At 52.7% G+C, this 19,248-nt stretch overlaps 3 protein-coding genes across 6 annotated transcripts in view; 2 read left to right on the top strand and 1 right to left on the bottom strand.

Moving 5' to 3' along the window:
- ARPC2 (actin related protein 2/3 complex subunit 2) overlaps nucleotides 1-4,812 on the top strand; it is a 36,525-nt gene extending 31,713 nt beyond the window's left edge. For all 3 annotated transcript variants that reach the window (XM_032278254.1, XM_032278258.1, XM_032278255.1), the window contains 3 exons: nucleotides 716-816; nucleotides 1,164-1,264; nucleotides 4,348-4,812. In XM_032278254.1, coding sequence (XP_032134145.1) covers nucleotides 716-816; nucleotides 1,164-1,264; nucleotides 4,348-4,372 — 227 coding nt within the window. In that variant the 3' untranslated portion in view covers nucleotides 4,373-4,812. The remainder of the gene's footprint in view (nucleotides 1-715; nucleotides 817-1,163; nucleotides 1,265-4,347) is intronic.
- Nucleotides 4,813-11,240: 6,428 nt separating this feature from the next.
- Nucleotides 11,241-14,521, top strand: GPBAR1 (G protein-coupled bile acid receptor 1). Its single transcript, XM_032278253.1, has 2 exons — nucleotides 11,241-11,639; nucleotides 13,350-14,521. Exon 2 carries the CDS (start codon nucleotides 13,395-13,397, stop codon nucleotides 14,385-14,387), a length of 993 nt encoding a protein of 330 aa, XP_032134144.1. The 5' UTR covers nucleotides 11,241-11,639; nucleotides 13,350-13,394; the 3' UTR covers nucleotides 14,388-14,521.
- A 594-nt stretch (nucleotides 14,522-15,115) lies between these two features.
- The window catches only part of AAMP (angio associated migratory cell protein), a 6,289-nt gene continuing 2,156 nt past the window's right edge, over nucleotides 15,116-19,248 (bottom strand). For both annotated transcript variants that reach the window (XM_032278247.1, XM_032278246.1), the window contains exons 3-11: nucleotides 18,757-18,876; nucleotides 18,091-18,230; nucleotides 17,719-17,863; nucleotides 17,360-17,443; nucleotides 16,820-16,935; nucleotides 16,570-16,673; nucleotides 16,361-16,451; nucleotides 16,009-16,163; nucleotides 15,116-15,601 (exon numbers count right to left, since the gene is read on the bottom strand). In XM_032278247.1, coding sequence (XP_032134138.1) covers nucleotides 15,526-15,601; nucleotides 16,009-16,163; nucleotides 16,361-16,451; nucleotides 16,570-16,673; nucleotides 16,820-16,935; nucleotides 17,360-17,443; nucleotides 17,719-17,863; nucleotides 18,091-18,230; nucleotides 18,757-18,876 — 1,031 coding nt within the window. In that variant the 3' untranslated portion in view covers nucleotides 15,116-15,525. The remainder of the gene's footprint in view (nucleotides 15,602-16,008; nucleotides 16,164-16,360; nucleotides 16,452-16,569; nucleotides 16,674-16,819; nucleotides 16,936-17,359; nucleotides 17,444-17,718; nucleotides 17,864-18,090; nucleotides 18,231-18,756; nucleotides 18,877-19,248) is intronic.

Here is a 19,248-nt window from a genome sequence, read left to right as displayed (position 1 = left end):
CTCGTTACCCAGGCTGGAGTGCAATGGCGCGATCTCGGTTCACCGCAACCTCCGCCTCCTGGGTTCGGGCAATTCTCCTGCCTCAGCCTCCTGAGTAGCTGGGATTACAGGCACGCACCACCATGCTCAGCTAATTTTTTTTTGTATTTTTAGTAGAGACGGGGTTTTGCCATGTTGACCAGGATGGTCTCGATCTCTTGACCTCGTGATCCACCCGCCTCGGCCTCCCAAAGTGCTGGGATTACAGGCTTGAGCCACCGCGCCCGGCCTTGGCATCTTATTTTCTGTGAAGGTTTACTCTTATTTCAGCACCAAGGACCTAAGACAGGCAGCTGCATTTCCTAATCCTGATTCCTTAAGGTAAACTGTTATATCCAGTTAGTGTGATTCTGGAGTGTGCCCAACTGCAGAGGCAGGAGCTAGTACATGTGCGGGAGACCAGGAATGGATTTCAAAATTCATAGCTGCAGAATCCAGACCTAGAATGGAGGCTCAGGGTCAAGCCCTGTTTTTCCATGGGCTCCTCTGTTCACTCATTGACACCTCTCCTGGTCATGCTGTGTATCCTTCCATGTCTCAAAAAAAACCCTGACACAGCCTGGTAATACTGACATGAGTGGAGTGTACTTCAGAGAGAGAGCGAAGTTCACTAGACTGTTGTTCTTCCCCACCCTTTGGCATTCGTGTTCTGAAGCCTTGTATTCTCCACCTTCAGTGCTGTTCCCTCGCCACACCAATGCCAGTGCTCGAGACAACACCATCAACCTGATCCACACGTTCCGGGACTACCTGCACTACCACATCAAGTGCTCTAAGGTGAGAGCGGGCAGCATCTCAGCCTCTGTGCTCTGGGTCTTTCCCTCTACCAGAACTCATAACAAAAAGTCATTCCGTTAGTCTAGGCTGTGAATATTGACTCAGGTAGATAAGTTCTAGAGGCTTCAAGAAGTTATGGCCTTTCTTCGTCGAGCCACTGTCCCCCTCCCCTCCCCATAGCAGAGATGAATATGTTTCCAGAATTGCTCACCTTCCTGCTTCTCCGTAGGGGAATATTCCCAAGATGTCTGTTCCCAGATGCCCCTGATGACCTCTCCTAATGAAAGCAAAGCTGTCTTTCCAGGCCGTGACTGCACTTCAGTACCTTCTTTTGTGTTTGTTCCCAGGCCTATATTCACACACGTATGCGGGCAAAAACATCTGACTTCCTCAAGGTGCTGAACCGCGCACGCCCAGATGCCGAGAAAAAAGAAATGAAAACAATCACGTAAGTTAGTCAGCACACCAGCAAGACTGTCTTCCACTTCTGAGTCACCGAGAAGGAAGCAATGGACGCTGGTGGCCTGGTCCTCCACGTGTCTGGGCACTGGCTACATGTGAGGCCAGCAGGGCTAAGCAGATAGACAAAGGTGGGATTCCAGGTTTTCGCTGCCATACAGGCCAGGGTGGGCTTCCTTGTTTCCACATTTTCATGAGCTATGAGAATGGCAGTTAGGAAATAAAGTTTACCAAGAAACTGTTCTTTTTGGGCCCGAGTTCTGAGGTCAGTCTTATCCTTCTTGTGGTCTTTCTGGAGAAATGGAATAAGTTGCTTAGGGACCTTTAATTGGGTAAATAGGGCTGAAACCACTCCACTAAGGGCTCTGTCGCCCAGGCTGGAGTACAGTGGTGCTATCTCAGCTCACTGCAACCTCTGCCTCTGGGTTCAAGCAGTTCTCCTGCCTCAGCCTCCCAGGTAGCTGGGATTACAGGTATACGCAGCCACGCCCAGCTAATATTTTGTATTTTAGTAGAGATGGTTTCACCATGTTGCCCAGGCTGGTCTCGAACTCCTGAGCTCAGGCAATCCACCTGCCTTGACCTCCCAAAGTGCTGGGATTATAGGCGTGAGCCACTGCACCTGGCCCATCTGCTGTTCTTTTTACCAGTTGAACTAAAAGCCTTGAGGTCATAAGCCTCCCTCACAACCAATGTATTTGCCAACAGCCCAGTACATTTTTGAGACGGAGTTTTGCTCTTGGTACACTGGCTGGAGTGTAATGACATGATTTTAGCTCACTGCAGCCTCTGCCTCCTGGGTTCAGGCGATTCTCTTGCCTCAGCTTCCCAAGTAACTGGGACTACAGGCACTTGCCACTATGCCCAGCTAACTTTTTTGTATTTTTAGTAGAGATGGAGTTTCACCATTTTGGCCAAGCTGGTCTCAGACTCCTGACCTCATGATCCACTGACCTTGGCCCCCCAAAGTGCTGGGATTACAGGCGTGAGCCAGCACGCCCAGCCCAGTATTCTTTTTTTTTTTTTAAGACAGAGTCTCACTCTGATCCCCAGGCTGGAGTGCAATGGTGAACCACCAGGATGCAAGTACTCCTTTCACCCCAGCCCCCCAAGTAGCTGAGACCACACATATGCACCATCATAGCTGGCTAATTTTTGGATTTTGTAGAGACAGAATTTCGCCATGTTGTCCAGGCGAGTCTCGAACTCCTGGGTTCAGGTGATCCTCCCACCTCAGCCTCCCAAAGTGTTGGGATAACAGACATGAGCCACTGCACCTGGCCCAGCACTCAGTACTCTTGAGGCAAACTTTTAGAGGGTGTGATGTGCCTAGGGCTTTACACTCCCTCTCTTGCATTTGAGGGCTCTTCTACCAAGTTAGTTTCTGCTGCCATTTGAAAGGATGAGAAAGTAGGTGAGGGTTTTCAGACATTTTCAAAAAGCAGGTTAAGTCACCCCTGACTTTTAGCAAAGGCCTGTCTCTGTAGCAGCTCAGAGAGGAGTGTCCAAATGCCATGTAATGAAATGGCAGTATTGTTTCTTTTCTGCAGCTTCTTAGGCAGATCCTTAAATGGGCAAAGCGACCAACGAGGTGGGTGGGCAGGTGAGAGGATGTTTTCTTGCTACTCCTCCAGAACCTGGTCTCTATCCTGGCGTCTCCATTTTCCCCTTTCCCTGCCTGCTCTACACAGGAGTGCTTTTCTCACCAGGTACCTGTTTGGTGACCTGGAGTGTGAGGCAACAAATTTCATGCTGCTTTCAGGGCCCAGTAGACAGGCAGTTCCATAGAGGCCAAGAGGTAAACCAGCAGCCAGGTACAGTGGAAAGAAAACCTGACCTAGCAGCCTGTGATAACCAGACTAGAAGGCTGGGCGTCATCATAGCCTTAGGCCTGCCTGCATCACCTTTGGTGCTGGTAGCTGCTTGTGCATCCAGGAGGAAGGCCTATCAGGCAGCTGCTGCCCTATTCCACAGCCAGCGGGCAGTCTTGGGAGTCCCTGCCCAGTGAGAGCAGTTGTGTAGGTGCAGGGATAGCTCCCTGTCCTGATGAGAGACCTGGCAAAGGATGAATCCTTGAAATAAACAGTTCATAAACCTTCTCTCAGGGACTTAGAAAGAGCAACTTTGCCTTCTGTGCTGCAACTTCTCTTTGGCAGAGTTGGGTCCTAGAAAGGAGAAGCAGGAGGCAAACAACTGCATCCACCCTGAAAACCAGATTATGTTACTAATGGCGGGTAGGAGTTAAGTGACTCAGCTGTGGGCGGACGCCAGGAACCCTCAATGGTCCTCCCAGAATTGAACACTCATGAGCTTTTCATTTGGAGCGAAGGGTAAATAAGATGTAGCTTCATTTTAGAATGAGCAATACATCCAAGGCAGGGAAAATGGAGAGCCCTCGTTTTTGCCCTGATTTCCCGTAGTTCTCAGCTCCAGCTTCCAGGCTACTTTCCCAGATACTGTTAGGTACCAGTTATAGGCTCTGTCCTTGTGGACCAGCTAGCCAGTCTGGAGAAATACTAGCTGGAACAGGACACCACAATTCAGGAGCCTCAAACCAGGCAGGTGTTCTGTAAGCCAGAGGAGGAGTCACCACATAACAAGTGCCTTTAACCATGGAAGTTCTGAGGATTGCTTTGAACCACCTGTCCTCATGGTGACAGATGAAGGAACTGCTTATCTGAGAGCCCTGAAAGGTAGAAGCTCTGTAGAAGGAGCTGACAAATGAGGTAGTACTAAGAGGACAGATGAGCCCAGTCAGAAATTCAGGTACATGTAGGCTATCCGGAAATTGTGGACAGGTGATTCTTCTATCTAACTTGGTACTTGAATGTCCCTACGGACTTAACACTGATACTCCTGGGCGTCCAGAGTATCCGATAGGAAGGAAGAGCTGGTGAAATCATTCTATGAAAGCCGAATTTTAGCCCATGCCCTGTGGTGCCAGTGCCTCTACTTAGGAAATCTAGCCCATTCCACCTCGTTTGGTGTCTCTTTGGGATCCCATCTAGTCTAGGACTGTGGGGTGGGAAGAAAGGGCAGCCAGAAACTGACTTCACACCTCTCCTTTTGAAGGGGGAAGACGTTTTCATCCCGCTAATCTTGGGAATAAGAGGAGGAAGCGGCTGGCAACTGAAGGCTGGAACACTTGCTACTGGATAATCGTAGCTTTTAATGTTGCACCTCTTCAGGTTCTTAAGGGATTCTCCGTTTTGGTTCCATTTTGTACACGTTTGGAAAATAATCTGCAGAAACGAGCTGTGCTTGCAAGGACTTCATAGTTCCCAAGAATTAAAAAAAAAAAAAAGAAAAAAAAGAATTCCACTTGATCAACTTAATTCCTTTTCTTTATCTTCCCTCCCTCACTTCCCTTTCCTCCCACCCTTTTTTCCAAGCTGTTTCGCTTTGCAATATGTTACTGGTAATGAGTTGCAGGATAATGCAATCTTAACTTGTTTTCTCCTAAGTATTTGAGTTCAAAACTCCTGTATCTAAAGAAATACGGTTGGGGTCATTAATAAAGAAAATCTTTCTATCTTACATGAGAATTTGCTGGGTTTCTGGACTGCGAGTCCAAAATGAGAAGAGGAAAGAAGAAGGAAAGACCTATATTGCTGTTGAACCTGCAAACCTAAGCTGGGAAGCCTGGGTTTCAGGAGCCATCAGGTTTGGGTCCTACCTCCCCTAGAGGAGAGGAGAGAGGCTCGACTAGGCTCTGTCCTGTGTGAGCTACAAACTACTTTTTTTTTTTTTTTTTTTTTTTTTTTTTTTTGAGAGATAGGGTATCATTACCTCCTGGGCTCAGGTGATCCTCCCACCTCAGCTCCCAAGTAGCTAGGATTACAGGCGCATACCACCATGCCTGGCTAATGTTTTGTATTTTTAGTGGAGATGAGGTTTTGCCATGTTGCCCAGGCTAGTCCCAAACTCCTGGATTCAGGCAGCCTGCTTGCTTCAGCCTCCCAAAGTGCTGGTATTACAGGCATGAGCCACGGCACCCAGCAGACTAGTAATATAAACTTAAACGTGCTTCCTTGTAAAGCTTGGTCCCTGCGACTCTGTGGCTGCTCTGGAATAGCCAAGAAGCTCCCAGGACAGTGACAGGCAAATTAAAGGGTTTTCTGGTTTACCTTTTTATTGTGGCTAATGTATGGAATTTCCCAAAATGTGTTCGTTAGTGTATGGTCCTGCAAGACATCGATGGGTATTCAGACGTGGATCTGACACAGACCAACTCCCCACAGTTTCCCCTTCTCACATGCAGCCCAAAAAGACCGCCCTCAGGGAGAGCAGTTGTCAAGTAAACACAGGACAGAGCCTAGTCGAGCGCGCTGTCCCCCAGCAGGACTCTGGTCCCTGAGATGAAGTTGCTTCAGAAAGTTTGCTTGGTGGAAGGAATCATGAGGAGAATTTTAGGGGCACCTGCAGTGGTCTGAGGGTCACACTAATGGTTTCTGCCTTCCATCTAGGGCAGTGTTTTTCATACTGACTTGGTACCCATTAATTGGGATGTAACCTGCGTCACAACCAGCATTTTTATTTTCTAAACTTTTGATTTTGAGATAAGTGTAGAATTAAATATGGCTAGAAGAAACAATACAGAGATCCTGTATACCTTCCATCTGGTTCCCCGCCCCCCCCTGCCCGGCTCGCCTCCCATGCTAACATCTTGTGTAACTGTAGTATAGCATCACAGCCAAGAAAAGTCATTGGTATAGTCCACCCACCTTCTTCCGATTTTGCCGGTTTTACCCGCACTCTTCAGTGTATGTGGCATACATCTGTGCGTTTTTATCCTGTGTAGCTTTATGTGACACCAGCATTTTTAAGCAATTTAATAGTATCAGAGTGCATCACATCTATTAAGGGTAAGTGTTGATTTGGAAACGTGTTTTAGTTACATGTGTGCCTCATGACTGGATTGCAGAAATGTCTTTTGACTGAGTCACAGTGAAGATTTTTGAAAACCACAGGTCATTCGGTCATCAGACTTCATTTTATTTCACTAAAATGGGCTGCTAGAGAGCTCAAGGCATCCTAACTGGCTGCTCAGGGTTTCCCTGACTACCCACTTCTGGTACATGGAAAACCTAGATTAGATATATTGAGAGCAGCATGTGCATTCTCAACCCATGAGTTATTTAAGAGGTTTTCAAGTGTAATTTTGACTAGAAGCAGTTTTTTGCTCTTTTTTAATTTTAGTTTTTAGTGACAGGATCTCTCTGTTGCTCAGGCTGTACTCAAGCTCCTGACCTCCCAAGCAGCTGGAACAACAGGCACCTGCCACCATGTCCGGCTGAGTTTTTGCTTTCTTGCTTGGAACATAACTAATATGTTGGGACTCACTGTACTCTCTTGCCAGTAGCAGGAATCTGATTTCTGGTAAGTACTGTAAATGGCAGAACCAAGGTTGCTTAGAAGATACAGAGTTAGGAGAAAAACAAAGCGGCATAAATATTTTCTACAGCAGTAAATCCTAAGGAAGTAACTAGTTCCAAGACACTTTGTCAGTATTAAAAATCCATCATGCAGGCTGAGCACAGTGGCCCACGCCTGTAATCATAGCACTTTGAGAGGACAAGGAAGGAGGATTGCTTGAGCCCAGGAGTTTGAGACCAGCCTTGGTAACAGTGAGACTCCATCTCTATTAAAAAAAAAAAAAAAAAAAAAATCTGGCTGGGCACGTTGACTCACCCTGTAATCCCATCACTGGGAGGCCAAGGTGGGTGAATCACCTGAGGTCAGGAGTTTGAGACCTGCCTGGCCAATGTGGTGAACCCCATCTCTACTGAAAATGCAAAAATTAGCTGGACATGGTGGTGGGCACCTGTAATCCCAGCTACTCAGGAGGCTGAGGCAGGAGAATCGTGGGAACCCAGGTGGAGGTTACAGTAAACCGAGACCATGCCATTGCACTCAAGCTTGGGTGACAAAAGCAAAACTCTGTCTCAAAATAAATCGCAGTGCAGCCTGGACAACATGGTGAGACCCTGCCTCTACAAAAAGTTTTAAAATTAGCTGGATATGGTAGTGCACGCCTGTGGACCCGGCTGCTCGAGAGGCTGAGGTGGGAAGATTGCTTGAGCCCTGAAGGAAAGAAAGGCTGCAGTGCGCTGTGTTCATGCCACTCCACTCCCGCGGGGGCAACAGAGTGAGAGACCCTGTCTCAGAAAGAAGAAAAATCCATACTGGTGTAAACCCCTATCCAGATTGACTTCTCTTAACAAGGACACACTTGGTGTTAGTATGTATCTAGTCTCAAAGCCTCACAGTTGAAGCAGCCCACTGTGACTAGTCAAGGCCTTAGGACCTCAGGAGGAGCGTCTCAGGATGAGGGTCAAGCACACTGAAGGTGTGGGCTGGAAAAAGGGGGTCTAGTCTGTTTCTTCCTAGTCTCAGGAAGCCAGTGCCCCAAGGGTTCACACCTGAGAGGTGTAGGTGTCCTTGGATATGGGCTGTAGAGGAACGGTTTGAATCTGTGTTACGCCATCTAATAGCTGTGTGACAGCAAATTTCTTCATCTGAGCCCCGGTAGCCTCTTTTAAATTAGACATAATACCACCTACCTGAGGGTTTGTAAAAGGAAAAGAATAAATGTCTGTTATAAGCATTATAATGCTTGTAATTATTTATAATATCACTTAGCAAATCTTGGTTCCCTTTATAGTCAAGGGGATCAGAAGTGACAAGTCTCTCAGATGCCAGGCCTCATTTGGTGCTTGGGGTTTTCCAGGCCTTCCCTAAGGTAGTTGGTATTTTGGCATTTTCCCCACTTGAATGTCAGGCAGGTAGGAATCTCCATGTCTGGAAAAAGTGGGACCTGGGGCAAGCTGCAAGCTAAGAATAAGGAGTTTGGCAGGAAAGGCACTAAGACTCTAATAGGAATTGGAAGCGTGGACTTGGAGGGAGGAGGAATTGAAATCAAGGAAATAGCCCTAGCTGTTGCCTCGGCCTTCTTTGGGGGAGCTGATACTTGGAGTCAGTTGCCATCAAGTTACCCTCATTCACAGTAGTACCTGATGGCACTTAACCGGAACCCGGGTCTAGTCTGGTGGCAATTTTGCATTCAAGCAGTGCTGCCCCCTACTGGGGGTTGCTAAAAGCACTGCCATTTCAGTGGTTTTTAAAAATCATTATTTCTGAGGCAGCCTCTCACTCTGTCGTCCAGGCTGGAGTGCAGTGGCTCCATCAAGGCTCACTGCAGTCTCGACCTCCTGGACTCCAGCGATCCTCCCACCTCAGCCTCCCGAGCAGCTGGAACCACACATGTACCACTGTCTCACCACGTTGCTCAGGCCTCAGCCTCTTCAAGTGCTGGGATTACAGGCGTGAGTGTGAAGTGTTGAACAGCGGCTCGGAGAGGCCAACTGGGGTCCAGGAAGCCCCGTCCCTGCCGCCTCCACTAGTCCAGAGCTAGTACCCCCAGCCAGTATCACACTCACCCTGCCCCAGACACTTTGGGTCAGCAGAGAAATTCAGATACCTAAGAGTGGAAGTGGACAAAGGAGGCACAGGAGGATTCCATGAGAGAGTTTGGATTGGTCACCCCCATTCGGACTCTGCCTGAGGAAAGGAGAATAGGGTCGGGGCGCAGCCAGCTGGACGGAATGCCTGAAGACGGCTTGCACCAGAGCCCTCCGTGGCTGAAGGGAGAAGCCAGGGGGTGAGTCAACCCCAGGGCCTGATGGAACAAACAGGAACTAGATGATCTGGTAAGGAAGAAGCAAGGCTGAGCAAGAGACAGCCCAGACTCCCCGGCTGCCACCGCCTAATCTGTCCCCTTCATACACATTCCACACGCAGTGTTTAGACAGAGCAGCAGAGAAGAAACAGACACCCTGGATCCCTCCGGGAGCAGGCCGAGGCTGGGAACAGGAGGTCTGTTTATTCCTGGCAGTCCCATATCCAAGGGGTCCCACACCCACTTCTGTCCAGGCCTCAGGCTGAACTCTCCCAGAGCCTGTGACTTCTGCCCGACCAGATCATGTGGGTCTGAGGGCCAGTGCTAGAACTCAGCGTCCTCCCCACCCACCAGCTCCCTTGAGGATGGATTTGAGGCTGGATGCTTCCTCTTTCCACTTTTTGTCCCAACAGAAGTCCCTCCTCTCCAGGATCCCTAACTGTCTGTGCAGAGCCGTCAGCCACTCTCCACAGGCCTCCAGCCCTTCAGGCCCGCTCGAAAGTTCCTTTGTTCCATTTACTTGCATTTTTCAGCCTGAAAGTGTTTCCTAAAGTCACACCCCCAGCCCCAGCTTTCCTGCTGTTCCCTCCCAGTTCAGGCCTTGAGGGAGTGTGGCTGGGCTTCTCTCCTCCCCCTCACTCCAAAGCCGCACTTGATATGAGGTAGAAAGCGGGGCACCACTCCTCCTGGCTTCCCAGCCTTGAACTTGCCTTTCCCTCTGTGTTCCTGGTTTCCTCGGTTTCCCTGTGCAGCAAAAATGTCACTCCCCTCTTGCTTTTCCCAGGCGCCCTATGCCTTTCTGAGCAGATCTGTCTTAGAGGGACCAGGTGCAGAGAAAGGCAGAAATCCTAATAATGTTCCTGAAGTGCCAAGTGCTGATCCAAGTCCTCATCACACGGGACCTCACTTAGTCTCACGATAGGTGAGTACAGCTATGGGACCCATTTTATAGGTGAGGAAACTAAGGCAAGAGAACTTTAGTCATTTGCCCAAGTTCACCAGCTTTTTTTTTTTTTTTTTTTTGAGACGGAGTTTCGCTCGTTATCCAGGCTGGAGGCAATGGCGTGATCTCGGCTCACCGCAACCTCCGCCTCCTGGGTTCAGGCAATTCTCCTGCCTCAGCCTCCTGAGTAGCTGGGATTACAGGCACGCACCACCATGCGCAGCTAATTTTTTGAATTTTTAGTAGAGACGGGGTTTCACCATGTTGACCAGGATGGTCTCGATCTCTTGATCTCGTGATCCACCTGCCTGGGCCTCCCAAAGTGCTGGGATTACAGGCCTGAGCCACCCCACCCAGCTCACCAGCTTTTAAGAAAAGGATCCAGCCGAGTGTGGTGACTCACGCCTGTAATCCCAGCACTTTGGGAGGCCGAGGAGGGCAGATCACGAGGTCAGGAGTTTGAGACCAGCCTGGCCAACATGGTGAAACTCCATCTCTATTAAAGATACAAAAAATTAGCTGGCATGGTGGCACGTGCCTGTAATCCCAGCTACTCGGGAGGCTGAGGCAGGAGAATTGCTTGAACCCAGGAGGAGGCAGCAGTTGCAGTGAGCTGAGATCACGCCATTGCACTCCAGCCTGGGCAACAGGGCACAAGACTCCACATCAAAAAAAAAAAAAAAATTTGGAGGCCAAGGTGGGCGAATCACCTGAGGTCAGGAGTTCAAGACCAGCCTGACCAACATGGTGAAACCCCATCTTTAAAAAAAAAAAAAAAAAAGGATGCAGACAGCTCTGATTCCAGCGCCAGCTCATGCCTCTTCATCTTGGGGAGGAGAGGGAGTGGTTTGTTGAGGCAAACCCCTACCCATCAAGGGCCAAGCACTGGGGTATAGGCAGCCACATGGGGAATATCCCATGATATTCCCCACCACAACCTTAATTAGAGGTGGTTTTTCTTGTTCTCATTTTACCATAGGCGAAAACCGAGGCCCAGCATATACCTTACCCAAGGTAACATCCCCACGGCCATTTGTCCCTCATAGTTCAGAACTGGACTCAGAAAGCTGTTGAGAAAAGTGTGGAATGACCCCAGATTCAGGAAGGCAAGTCTGGCCTTGTAAACCGAAAGGCTCCTCAGGCGGCGGGATGGGAGAGTGAAGATCCTCAGGCCCCAAACACCCCCCCAATGCCACCATCACCGCTCACACGGAAGTGCGGAGGGAGACTGGTGTGCTGTCAGCTGGCTGGCCAGTCCAGGGGATTAAATGTAAATGCATCAGCGGAGGCAGGAAGTCGGGCGGGTTGGGGAGGAGGTGGGGGGTAACTAAATCATTATTATTCATTAACTGGAATGCATTTCCCAGATTACTCCAAGCTGGAGTAGGGAAACTGTCACCTAGGTGGTAGGGGAAGGGGGCACGGGGTGGGAGGGGGAAGCAGGCCTCCCAGTTGCTGCAGTTCACGGTATGCCAGGTCCCACCCCCTCAGAGGCGGGGCTGAGGCTGAGCCCGGCTAGCCTCACTTCTCCATCCCTCTGAGAACCCAGATAGGGGCAGAGCTTGGGTAGGAGAGCCTGGCCCTGCTGTCCCCACCGGACGGAGGCACCATGCCCCCAGTCCACTTGTGCTCTTCAGCCAGGATACCAGACATGGTCCAAACCCCTGCAGGGCTGACTGCAGCAACTCCCTGACACTCAGGAAGGCCCAGGCTGGGCAGGCAATACCTGCTCCCCACAGCCATGTGAGTAGCTACTCCCCCCATCCCCAAACCCCAGATCCTGGAGAGGCCACTGCACCCAGCCCAAGCCACCAGACCCTTGGGGGTGTGCACCCTGCTGGGAAATCACCCCTGGGGGCTGCTCCCTGCCTCTCTCATTGTTCTGGTGGAGATGGGTGGGGAAATCATTCTGATTAGGGCTAGGAGCTCTAGCTCAGGCCAGGTTTGGAGTAATGAACCCTGAGTCTCGGGGCTTAAGAGTTGATGATGCTGGGGGTAGGGAACAGAAACTGGAAGGCCTCTAGAGAGGAAAAGATGTCCTGGGTGGAGGGCACTGGAGGAGATTAAGCAAGAGGAAACAGGCTTAGGGGAGGGGAAAGGGAGCAAGGCCTTAGAGACCCAGGTTTGGGGTGCTGGGGGAACCTGGGAAGGAGGGGGAGCATCTTCCTTCCTCTCAGCTCAGGGTGGCCATGGGGCCCTGATTCCCTGTCCCGGAGGAGAGGAGAGGTGTGAATCCTTTCCTTATTGACTCGGATCCTAGCAACAGCACCTGCTCCCCTGTTGACAGAAGCAGGAGTTCCTGCAGGACCCAGGACCCCTCCCCCTGTCCTCAGGATGTGGCAGCAGGGCCATGACACTGGAGGACTGAGACCAGGGAGTGGCGGGAAGGTCAGGGACAGATGAGAACCACAGACAAGCCAGGCTCTGCCCACTGGCCCCTCTTCCCTCTCCTCTAGGCTCAGCCTCAGCCCTGGGGGTATGGGGGAGTCCCTCTCCTTGCTGCTGGCATCTCCATGTTCACTGCCACGCGTCCCCTCCTGCTGCTTCTCCCTCCCGCTCCCAGGAAGGACCCTGTTGCTAGTGTGGAGCAGACGAGTCAAATTTATGGGCTGGAAGTCCTACCCGGAGGCTGCTTACTGAGCTGTGATGGCTACAAGGACAGATGGGGGGAAGGGCTCAGGGTGCCTGAGACCTGGCCCGCTGGAGCCTGTCACCTATGGCTGGAGACCACTACACACCAGCCGGCCTGGGCCTTTCTTTCTGCTCATTTAGGGGCCTCCCCTGTGGAGGCAGGGATACACAAAATGCCTTGGGGCTAGATAGGCCCACCTTTCAGTCTAAACAGAGGCCTAAACACAGCTGCCCAGAAGAGGCAGATAACAGAAACAGGTAAAGCTGACCGGGCGTGGTGGCTTACGCCTGTAATCCCAGCACTTTGGGAGGTGGGCGGATCACGTGAGGTCGGGAGTTCGAGATCAGCCTGACCAACAAGGAGAAACCCCATCTCTACTAAAAATACAAAATTAGCCGGGTGTGGTGGCACATGCCTGTAATCCAAGCTACCGGGGAGGCTGAGGCAGAAGAATCGCTTAAACCCAGGAGGCAGAGGTTGCAGTGAGCCAAGATCACTCCATTGCACTCCAGCCTGGGCAACAAAAGCAAAACTCTGTCTCAAAAAAAAAAAAAAAAGAAAGAAATGGATAAAGCTGGCTGGGTGGGGACTATCCGAGGGGCGGCCGCCAGTGAGCTCTGCTAGTTGCGGCTATATAGGACATATGTGCTGCCAGATCTGATTTTTCAATAGAAACCAGATAGTTTTTATATAAATGTTTAATTGGCTATTAATTGAAAACTTCTACGTATCAGCGAACATGATAGAGCCCACAGCCTGTGGGTCTGCGCCCCTGGATTATCCTACAGTCCCATCCTAACTCTGGCCACCCCATCCTCCAGGCATGCCGGCTGCTGCTCCAAGACTCTCCTGTCTCCAGGACCAAGATGATGCCCAACAACACTGAGGAGGTGCCCAGCTCCATTCCCAAGGGGGTTCTGGGGCTCTCCCTCGCCCTGGCAAGCCTCATAGTCACTGCAAACCTGCTCCTGGCCCTGGGCATCGCTTGGGACCGCCGCCTGCGCAGCCCACCTGCTGGCTGCTTCTTCCTGAGCCTACTGCTGGCTGGGCTACTCACGGGTCTGGCGTTGCCCACGTTGCCAGGGCTGTGGAGCCAGAGTCACCGGGGTTACTGGTCCTGCCTCCTCCTCTACTTGGCTCCCAACTTCTCCTTCCTCTCTCTGCTCGCCAACCTCCTGCTGGTGCACAGGGAGCGCTACATGGCAGTCTTGAGGCCCCTCCAACCCCCTGGGAGCACACGGCTGGCCCTGCTCCTCACCTGGGCAGGCCCCCTGCTCTTTGCCAGTCTGCCCGCTCTGGGGTGGAACCACTGGACCCCTGGTGCCAATTGCAGCTCCCAGGCTATCTTCCCAGCCCCCTACCTCTACCTCGAAGTCTACGGGCTCCTGCTGCCCGCTGTGGGTGCTGCCGCCTTCCTCTCTGTCCGTGTGCTGGCCACTGCCCACCGCCAGCTGCAGGACATACGGCGGCTGGAGCGGGCAGTGTGCCGCGATGCACCCTCAGCCCTGGCCCGGGCCCTCACCTGGAGGCAGGCAAAGGCGCAGGCTGGAGCCATGCTGCTCTTTGGGCTGTGCTGGGGGCCCTATGTGGCCACGCTGCTCCTCTCAGTCCTGGCCTACGAGCAGCGCCCGCCGCTGGGGCCTGGAACTCTGTTGTCCCTCCTCTCCCTGGGAAGTGCCAGTGCAGCAGCTGTGCCTGTGGCCATGGGGCTGGGCGACCAACGCTACACAGCCCCCTGGAGGGCAGCTGCCCAAAGGTGCCTGCAGAGCCTGTGGGGAAGAGCCTCCCGGGGCAGTCCCAGCCCTGGCACTGCCTATCACGCAAGCAGCCACAGCAGCGTCGACCTGGACTTGAACTAAAGGAAGGGCCTCTGCTGACTCCTACTAGAACATCCGTCCATCCCGGTCACCCAGCCTGTCTCCACGTCTCTACATCAGAGCCACTGCCTCTGTTTGGCCCCACACTGACTGAATAAAACTCCTCTGGCCGTTTATGGTTATCTCATTCCATATCTCAGAAAGGGCGATGCAGGAGGAAATGGCTCAACATGCCAGCAATAGAAAGAACCTACAAACAGGCCAGGCACAATGGCTCACGCCTGTAATCCCAGCACTTTAGGAGGCTGAGGTGGGTGGATCACAAGGTCAGGAGTTCAAGACCAGCTTGGCCAATATGGTGAAATCCTCTCTCTACTAAAAATACAAAAATTAGCTGGGTGTGGTTCTGGGCACCTGTAATCTCAGCTAATCAGGAGGCTGAGGCAGAGAACTGCTTGAACCTGGGAGGTAGAGGTTGCAGTGAGCCGAGATCACTCTACTGTACTCCAGCCTGGGCAACAGAGCAAGACTCCGTCTAAAAAAAAAAAAAAAAAAAAAAGAAAAAAACCTACAGACAGATGTGTGGATCAAGGCACAGTCTGACTCCAGGCAGGCAAGAAGTGTCCGTGCACAAAGACCACACTGGACACGGGGGACTGGCACATTTTGAGACATCCAGCAGATTCTGTGGGGCAGCCTCGCCCTGACGGGGCCCTCGCTAGCTCCTCCTAAGTAAGGTCAGCCACCACAAAATCCACACAGACACTGTCTCTGGGAAGTATATTTTATTTACATTTTTAAAATTTTTAACTAGTATCTCTTCCTCCTTTCCACCCCCAGAGACTTGGGAAGGGAAAGAACGGGAACCTCAAATACCTACTCCCCACATACAAATACACACCCCATGGCTCACACCAGCAAATGAAAGTGAAAGAGAAAGAGGTTTGCCCCTCCCTCTGAAGGGCCCACCAGGTGTGGGCAAGGGGCAAGGGTCAGAGGGCCCTGGGCTGGGTCTCTAAAGAGAAGAAAAGGAGAGGGGAGCAAGTCAGTTGAAGAGGCTGGAAAGTCATCCAGGGCCCCGCCCTCCTCTTCCCTCTGTGCCCTACTGCCTCTACTGGCGGGCGGGGGCAGGGTCCCTTCGTCCCCTCAACAGCAGACACACAGGCAGGGGCTGCAGCCATTAACGATCAGGCCTCTGGACACAAAATACTTTCGCTTTGTGGTCTCCTGATGTGGTCACCACCAGGGAGGCATCTCTGTCAACAGAAAGCAGGTGACTGCAGAGACCAGGTGACCCAAGCCTACCAGTCAGGGCCCTCAAGTGGGCTCCTCCAGCACACCCTCAGTTCTAGGGCCCTAGAGCCCAGCACTGGTCCGACATCTCCGCAGCCAGTACGGAGGGGATTAGCGGAAGCCCCCAGCATGGGAGCAGAGCTGACTCCAACGGGGAAAATCAGTCTCGGCCTCTCCCTCATGACTGAGACGTGGGGCCCCTGAGGGTCACTGGCAGCCACTGGGGTGGGGGCTGGGCTGTGAACCCTCAGGCTTCCCAGCATTCCTGCCTTAGGAATCCCCTCCCACACCCCAAGGATCCTGTGTCCCCCAGGTACTACTCCCACCTCCCAAATACACAGAGATCCCAGCCCATGGCCAATTCGCTTACTTGCTGAGAGCGAAGTCCAGGATCTCGGCCGTGTGGCCCCGGTAGTCGGTAAGCAGGCGGCCAGTCCGGGCATCCCAGAGACGCACGACGCCATCCAGGCTGCAGGTATAAACCACAGCGGTGCCTGCCTCCCACAGCAGCTGTACGATGCCAGACTGCCCCGAGGAATGACAGAAGCAGGGCAGAGGTCAGGGGGAGAACTGAGAGCCGTCTGCTCCCAATTCTCAAAGAGGGACGGCCATACATAAGGACCAGGCAGGAGCCAGATGCTGGGGCAGATGCTCCCAGAGGCCTGGGCTTCCCCACTACCATGTGCACATCCCACAGGGACTCCAGCTGCAGCTGCCCGTACCTGGTGCTGGCACTGATGCCTAAGAGTCTGCGTAGCCAAGTCATAGATGGCCAAGGTCCCATCCAGGTAGCCAACAGCTGCCAGAGGCGTCCTGAGCAGAGGATCACACCGTGAAGACTCATGAGAGTCTGGACTCACGTGCCCGGCCCTCCCCCAGGGCCCCCCAGTCCAGGTCCCTCCCACAAGCCCCTCTCCCCGTCCTCACTCACACGCTGCAGAAGCCCAAGGACTCCACCGAGTTGGACTCACTCTCCTCCCCTTCTCCCAGGCTGGGCTGGGAGGCCACAGTTTCAGGTCGAAAAACACCCACCACCTGAAAGCCAGAGAGGATCAGAGAGCCCGGAATCCGGGTGCTTGACGGAGAGAAAGACGCTGGGGAGAGGAGATGGTGAGGACCCAGGCAGGAAGGAGAGAAGACGGGAAAGCAGAGGGCCCTGGCTGGGCTCCAGGTCCACTCACCTTGCCGGTGGTGGCACTGACCAGCTTGGCCTGGCAGTCCACAGAGCCTGTTAGGATCAGGCTGCCATCCTGGTTGGTGGCAACACAGGTCAGTGGGCCCTGGTGGCCCTCAGTCCCTAGCATAGAGCAGGAAGGCAAGTCAGGCTTCATCCTATCTTCCCTCTGAGTCCCGCCCCAGGTTCTCAGTTCATCCCCACAAAGGCCCAGGTTGGCCAGGCACGGTGGCTCATGCCTGTAATCCCAGCACTTTGGGAGGCCAAGGCAGGCAGATCACGAGGTCAAGAGATTGAGACCATCCTGACCAACATGGTAAAACCCCTATCTACTAAAAATACAAAAATTAGCTGGGTGTGGTAGTACGCGCCTGTAATCCCAGCTACTCAGGAGGCTAAGGCAGAACTGCTTGAACCCGGGAGGTGGAGGTTGAAATGAGCCAAGATCGCACCACTGCAGCACTCCAGCCTGGCCACAGAGTGAGAGTTGGTCTCCAAAAAAAAAAAAAAAAAAGGCCCAGGTTAAAACTTCCCCCACCTCCGATACCTTTCAGCACGTGGATGGGGCTTCCCTGCTTCAGGTCCCAAATCCTGATGGTGCCATCTTCGTAGCCTACCACAGCTCTCTTCCCTGAAGAGAGGGCAGAGAGCATGCTCAGATACACTAAGCAAGGGAATGGGGAGAGGGAGAGGAAGGAAGAGTGGAAGGGCCCAGACACTACCCCAGGAATCACAGGTGAGTTCAGAGCAGGAAGGAGGCGCTATGAGCTTTAGGGCCCGGGAGGTCTGCGCTCCCAAGAGCACGCCTGAGTTTGCTGGCTGTGGCCCAGAAGGCAGCTCCGAGAGGTGTATATCCCGGGATTCAGTCTCTGCACTGGAAAGGACACTCAAGGGAGCTGCTCTCACCATCAGGGAGGACTCGGCCACAGGTAGCTGGACAGTTGGGGCCCTGGAAGGTCTTGCAGTCACCGTTCGGGATTTTCCACATCCAGGTGTTGCCATCAGCGGTGCCCGCAAGTAGGACAGGTGCCCGAGGGTGCCACTCCATCCACTGGACAGGGAGGAAGGGCAGCAAGGAGGCCCGTCACTGCATCCCACCTAGAAGCCTGCCCCATGAGCTCCACCCAAGGTTTCCTGCCTCTAGGGTTCCGCAGGGACTTTCCAGGTAACAGGCAGACATTCTTCCTGTGCCTTGGGTGGCTCAGAGCTGGCCTCCCAAGCTTGCAACCCCCACAACCCAAGGACCCCCCGAGTTGACTCCCACTCTGATGATTTTACCTCCAAGTCTCCCGCTTCAAAGGACCAGACCTCCTCCTTAGTGTCCACCTGCCACACTTTCAAGAGGCCACTCATGTCCCCTGTGGCGACTAGAGTGGAGTCATGGCTGAAACCAGCACAAGTCACAGAGTCTTTATGGCCTTCAAAGAAAAGTGGGCAGAAAGAGAGGAAAATGATAGGGTATCTGGTGTTGGTGGCATCTGGTATCTGGCCCCCTGAAAGGACCAGTTAGGCAAAAGAGAGGGGTGGGGCTGAGCAGAACGGGTGATGGAACTCACCGCTGCTCCAGGAACCAACACTCCCATGAACGCCAGGAGAGACACTGCCGACCTTCATTCAACCAGGCTGAGCCCAGGCCTCCCATGCCTTCCCCTTTCTGTTCACTCTACCCCTCTGCCCGCAATCCCCCATCCTCCCCTCTGCCCAACTGCTCCTACACCAGTGTGGCCTCCTCTGGCCTTTCCTGGACTCCCTTGGCCAATTAGTGCCTCCTGCCTCTGTGCCCAAAACACACTAGTATTCTCCCTGAGTCCTGGGGCCCAGCACAGAGCTGGCACAAAAGAGACATCACTAAGTGGCTGTTGGATGCACAACCATTGCAGGCCACCCCCTAAGGCCTCCCAAAGGAATGTGACCTCTGCCAGGCCTCTAGCTCGGTGCCCTCACCTGCACACTCAAACAGCAGCTCCCCATCACTGAGCCTCCACACGAACGCTTTGTCATCTTCACCCCCGGTCACGGCCAAGGTGTTGGTCTTGGGGTCCAGGCTCACACAAAACACAGATGCTGTTCCAAGAGATATTCCACGGGTAAGGGGACAGAGCTCCCACCTAGGGCTCTGCCCTTCAGAACCTTCAGGAACCCCACCCTCTTTCACCCAAACCAACATCTTTCCTCCTGGAAAAGGCAGGCACATCCAAGTTCTTCTGAGTTTTAAAAATTGGGTTGTTAGATCCTTCCCACATTTGCCAAGCTGCAAGTCCTTCTCCAGTGCAGGTGCCCTCACTGTGCGACTCACCACTCATACCATGGACAAGAGGTGGGTACAGGGGCAGGGCTTACAGTTCTCAGCATGGGAAGCCACCGGATTAGGTACAGAGTGAGAAGAACATCACATTAAGGGTTTCTTACTAAAACTAGTACTTGAGAAAATTATAT

This window comes from Sapajus apella, unplaced genomic scaffold (assembly GCF_009761245.1).
Source record: "Sapajus apella isolate SASKATOON/1434 unplaced genomic scaffold, GSC_monkey_1.0 scaffold10, whole genome shotgun sequence".
NCBI lineage: Eukaryota > Metazoa > Chordata > Mammalia > Primates > Cebidae > Sapajus > Sapajus apella.
The sequence above is the reverse complement of the archived record's forward strand: the minus strand, read 5'-3'. Positions and strand labels throughout refer to the sequence as shown.

Bases quoted from the DNA above. Each gene is read 5' to 3' on its own strand.
- GPBAR1 (XM_032278253.1), top strand. From the start codon at position 13,395: ATGATGCCCAACAACACTGAGGAGGTGCCCAGCTCCATTCCCAAGGGG.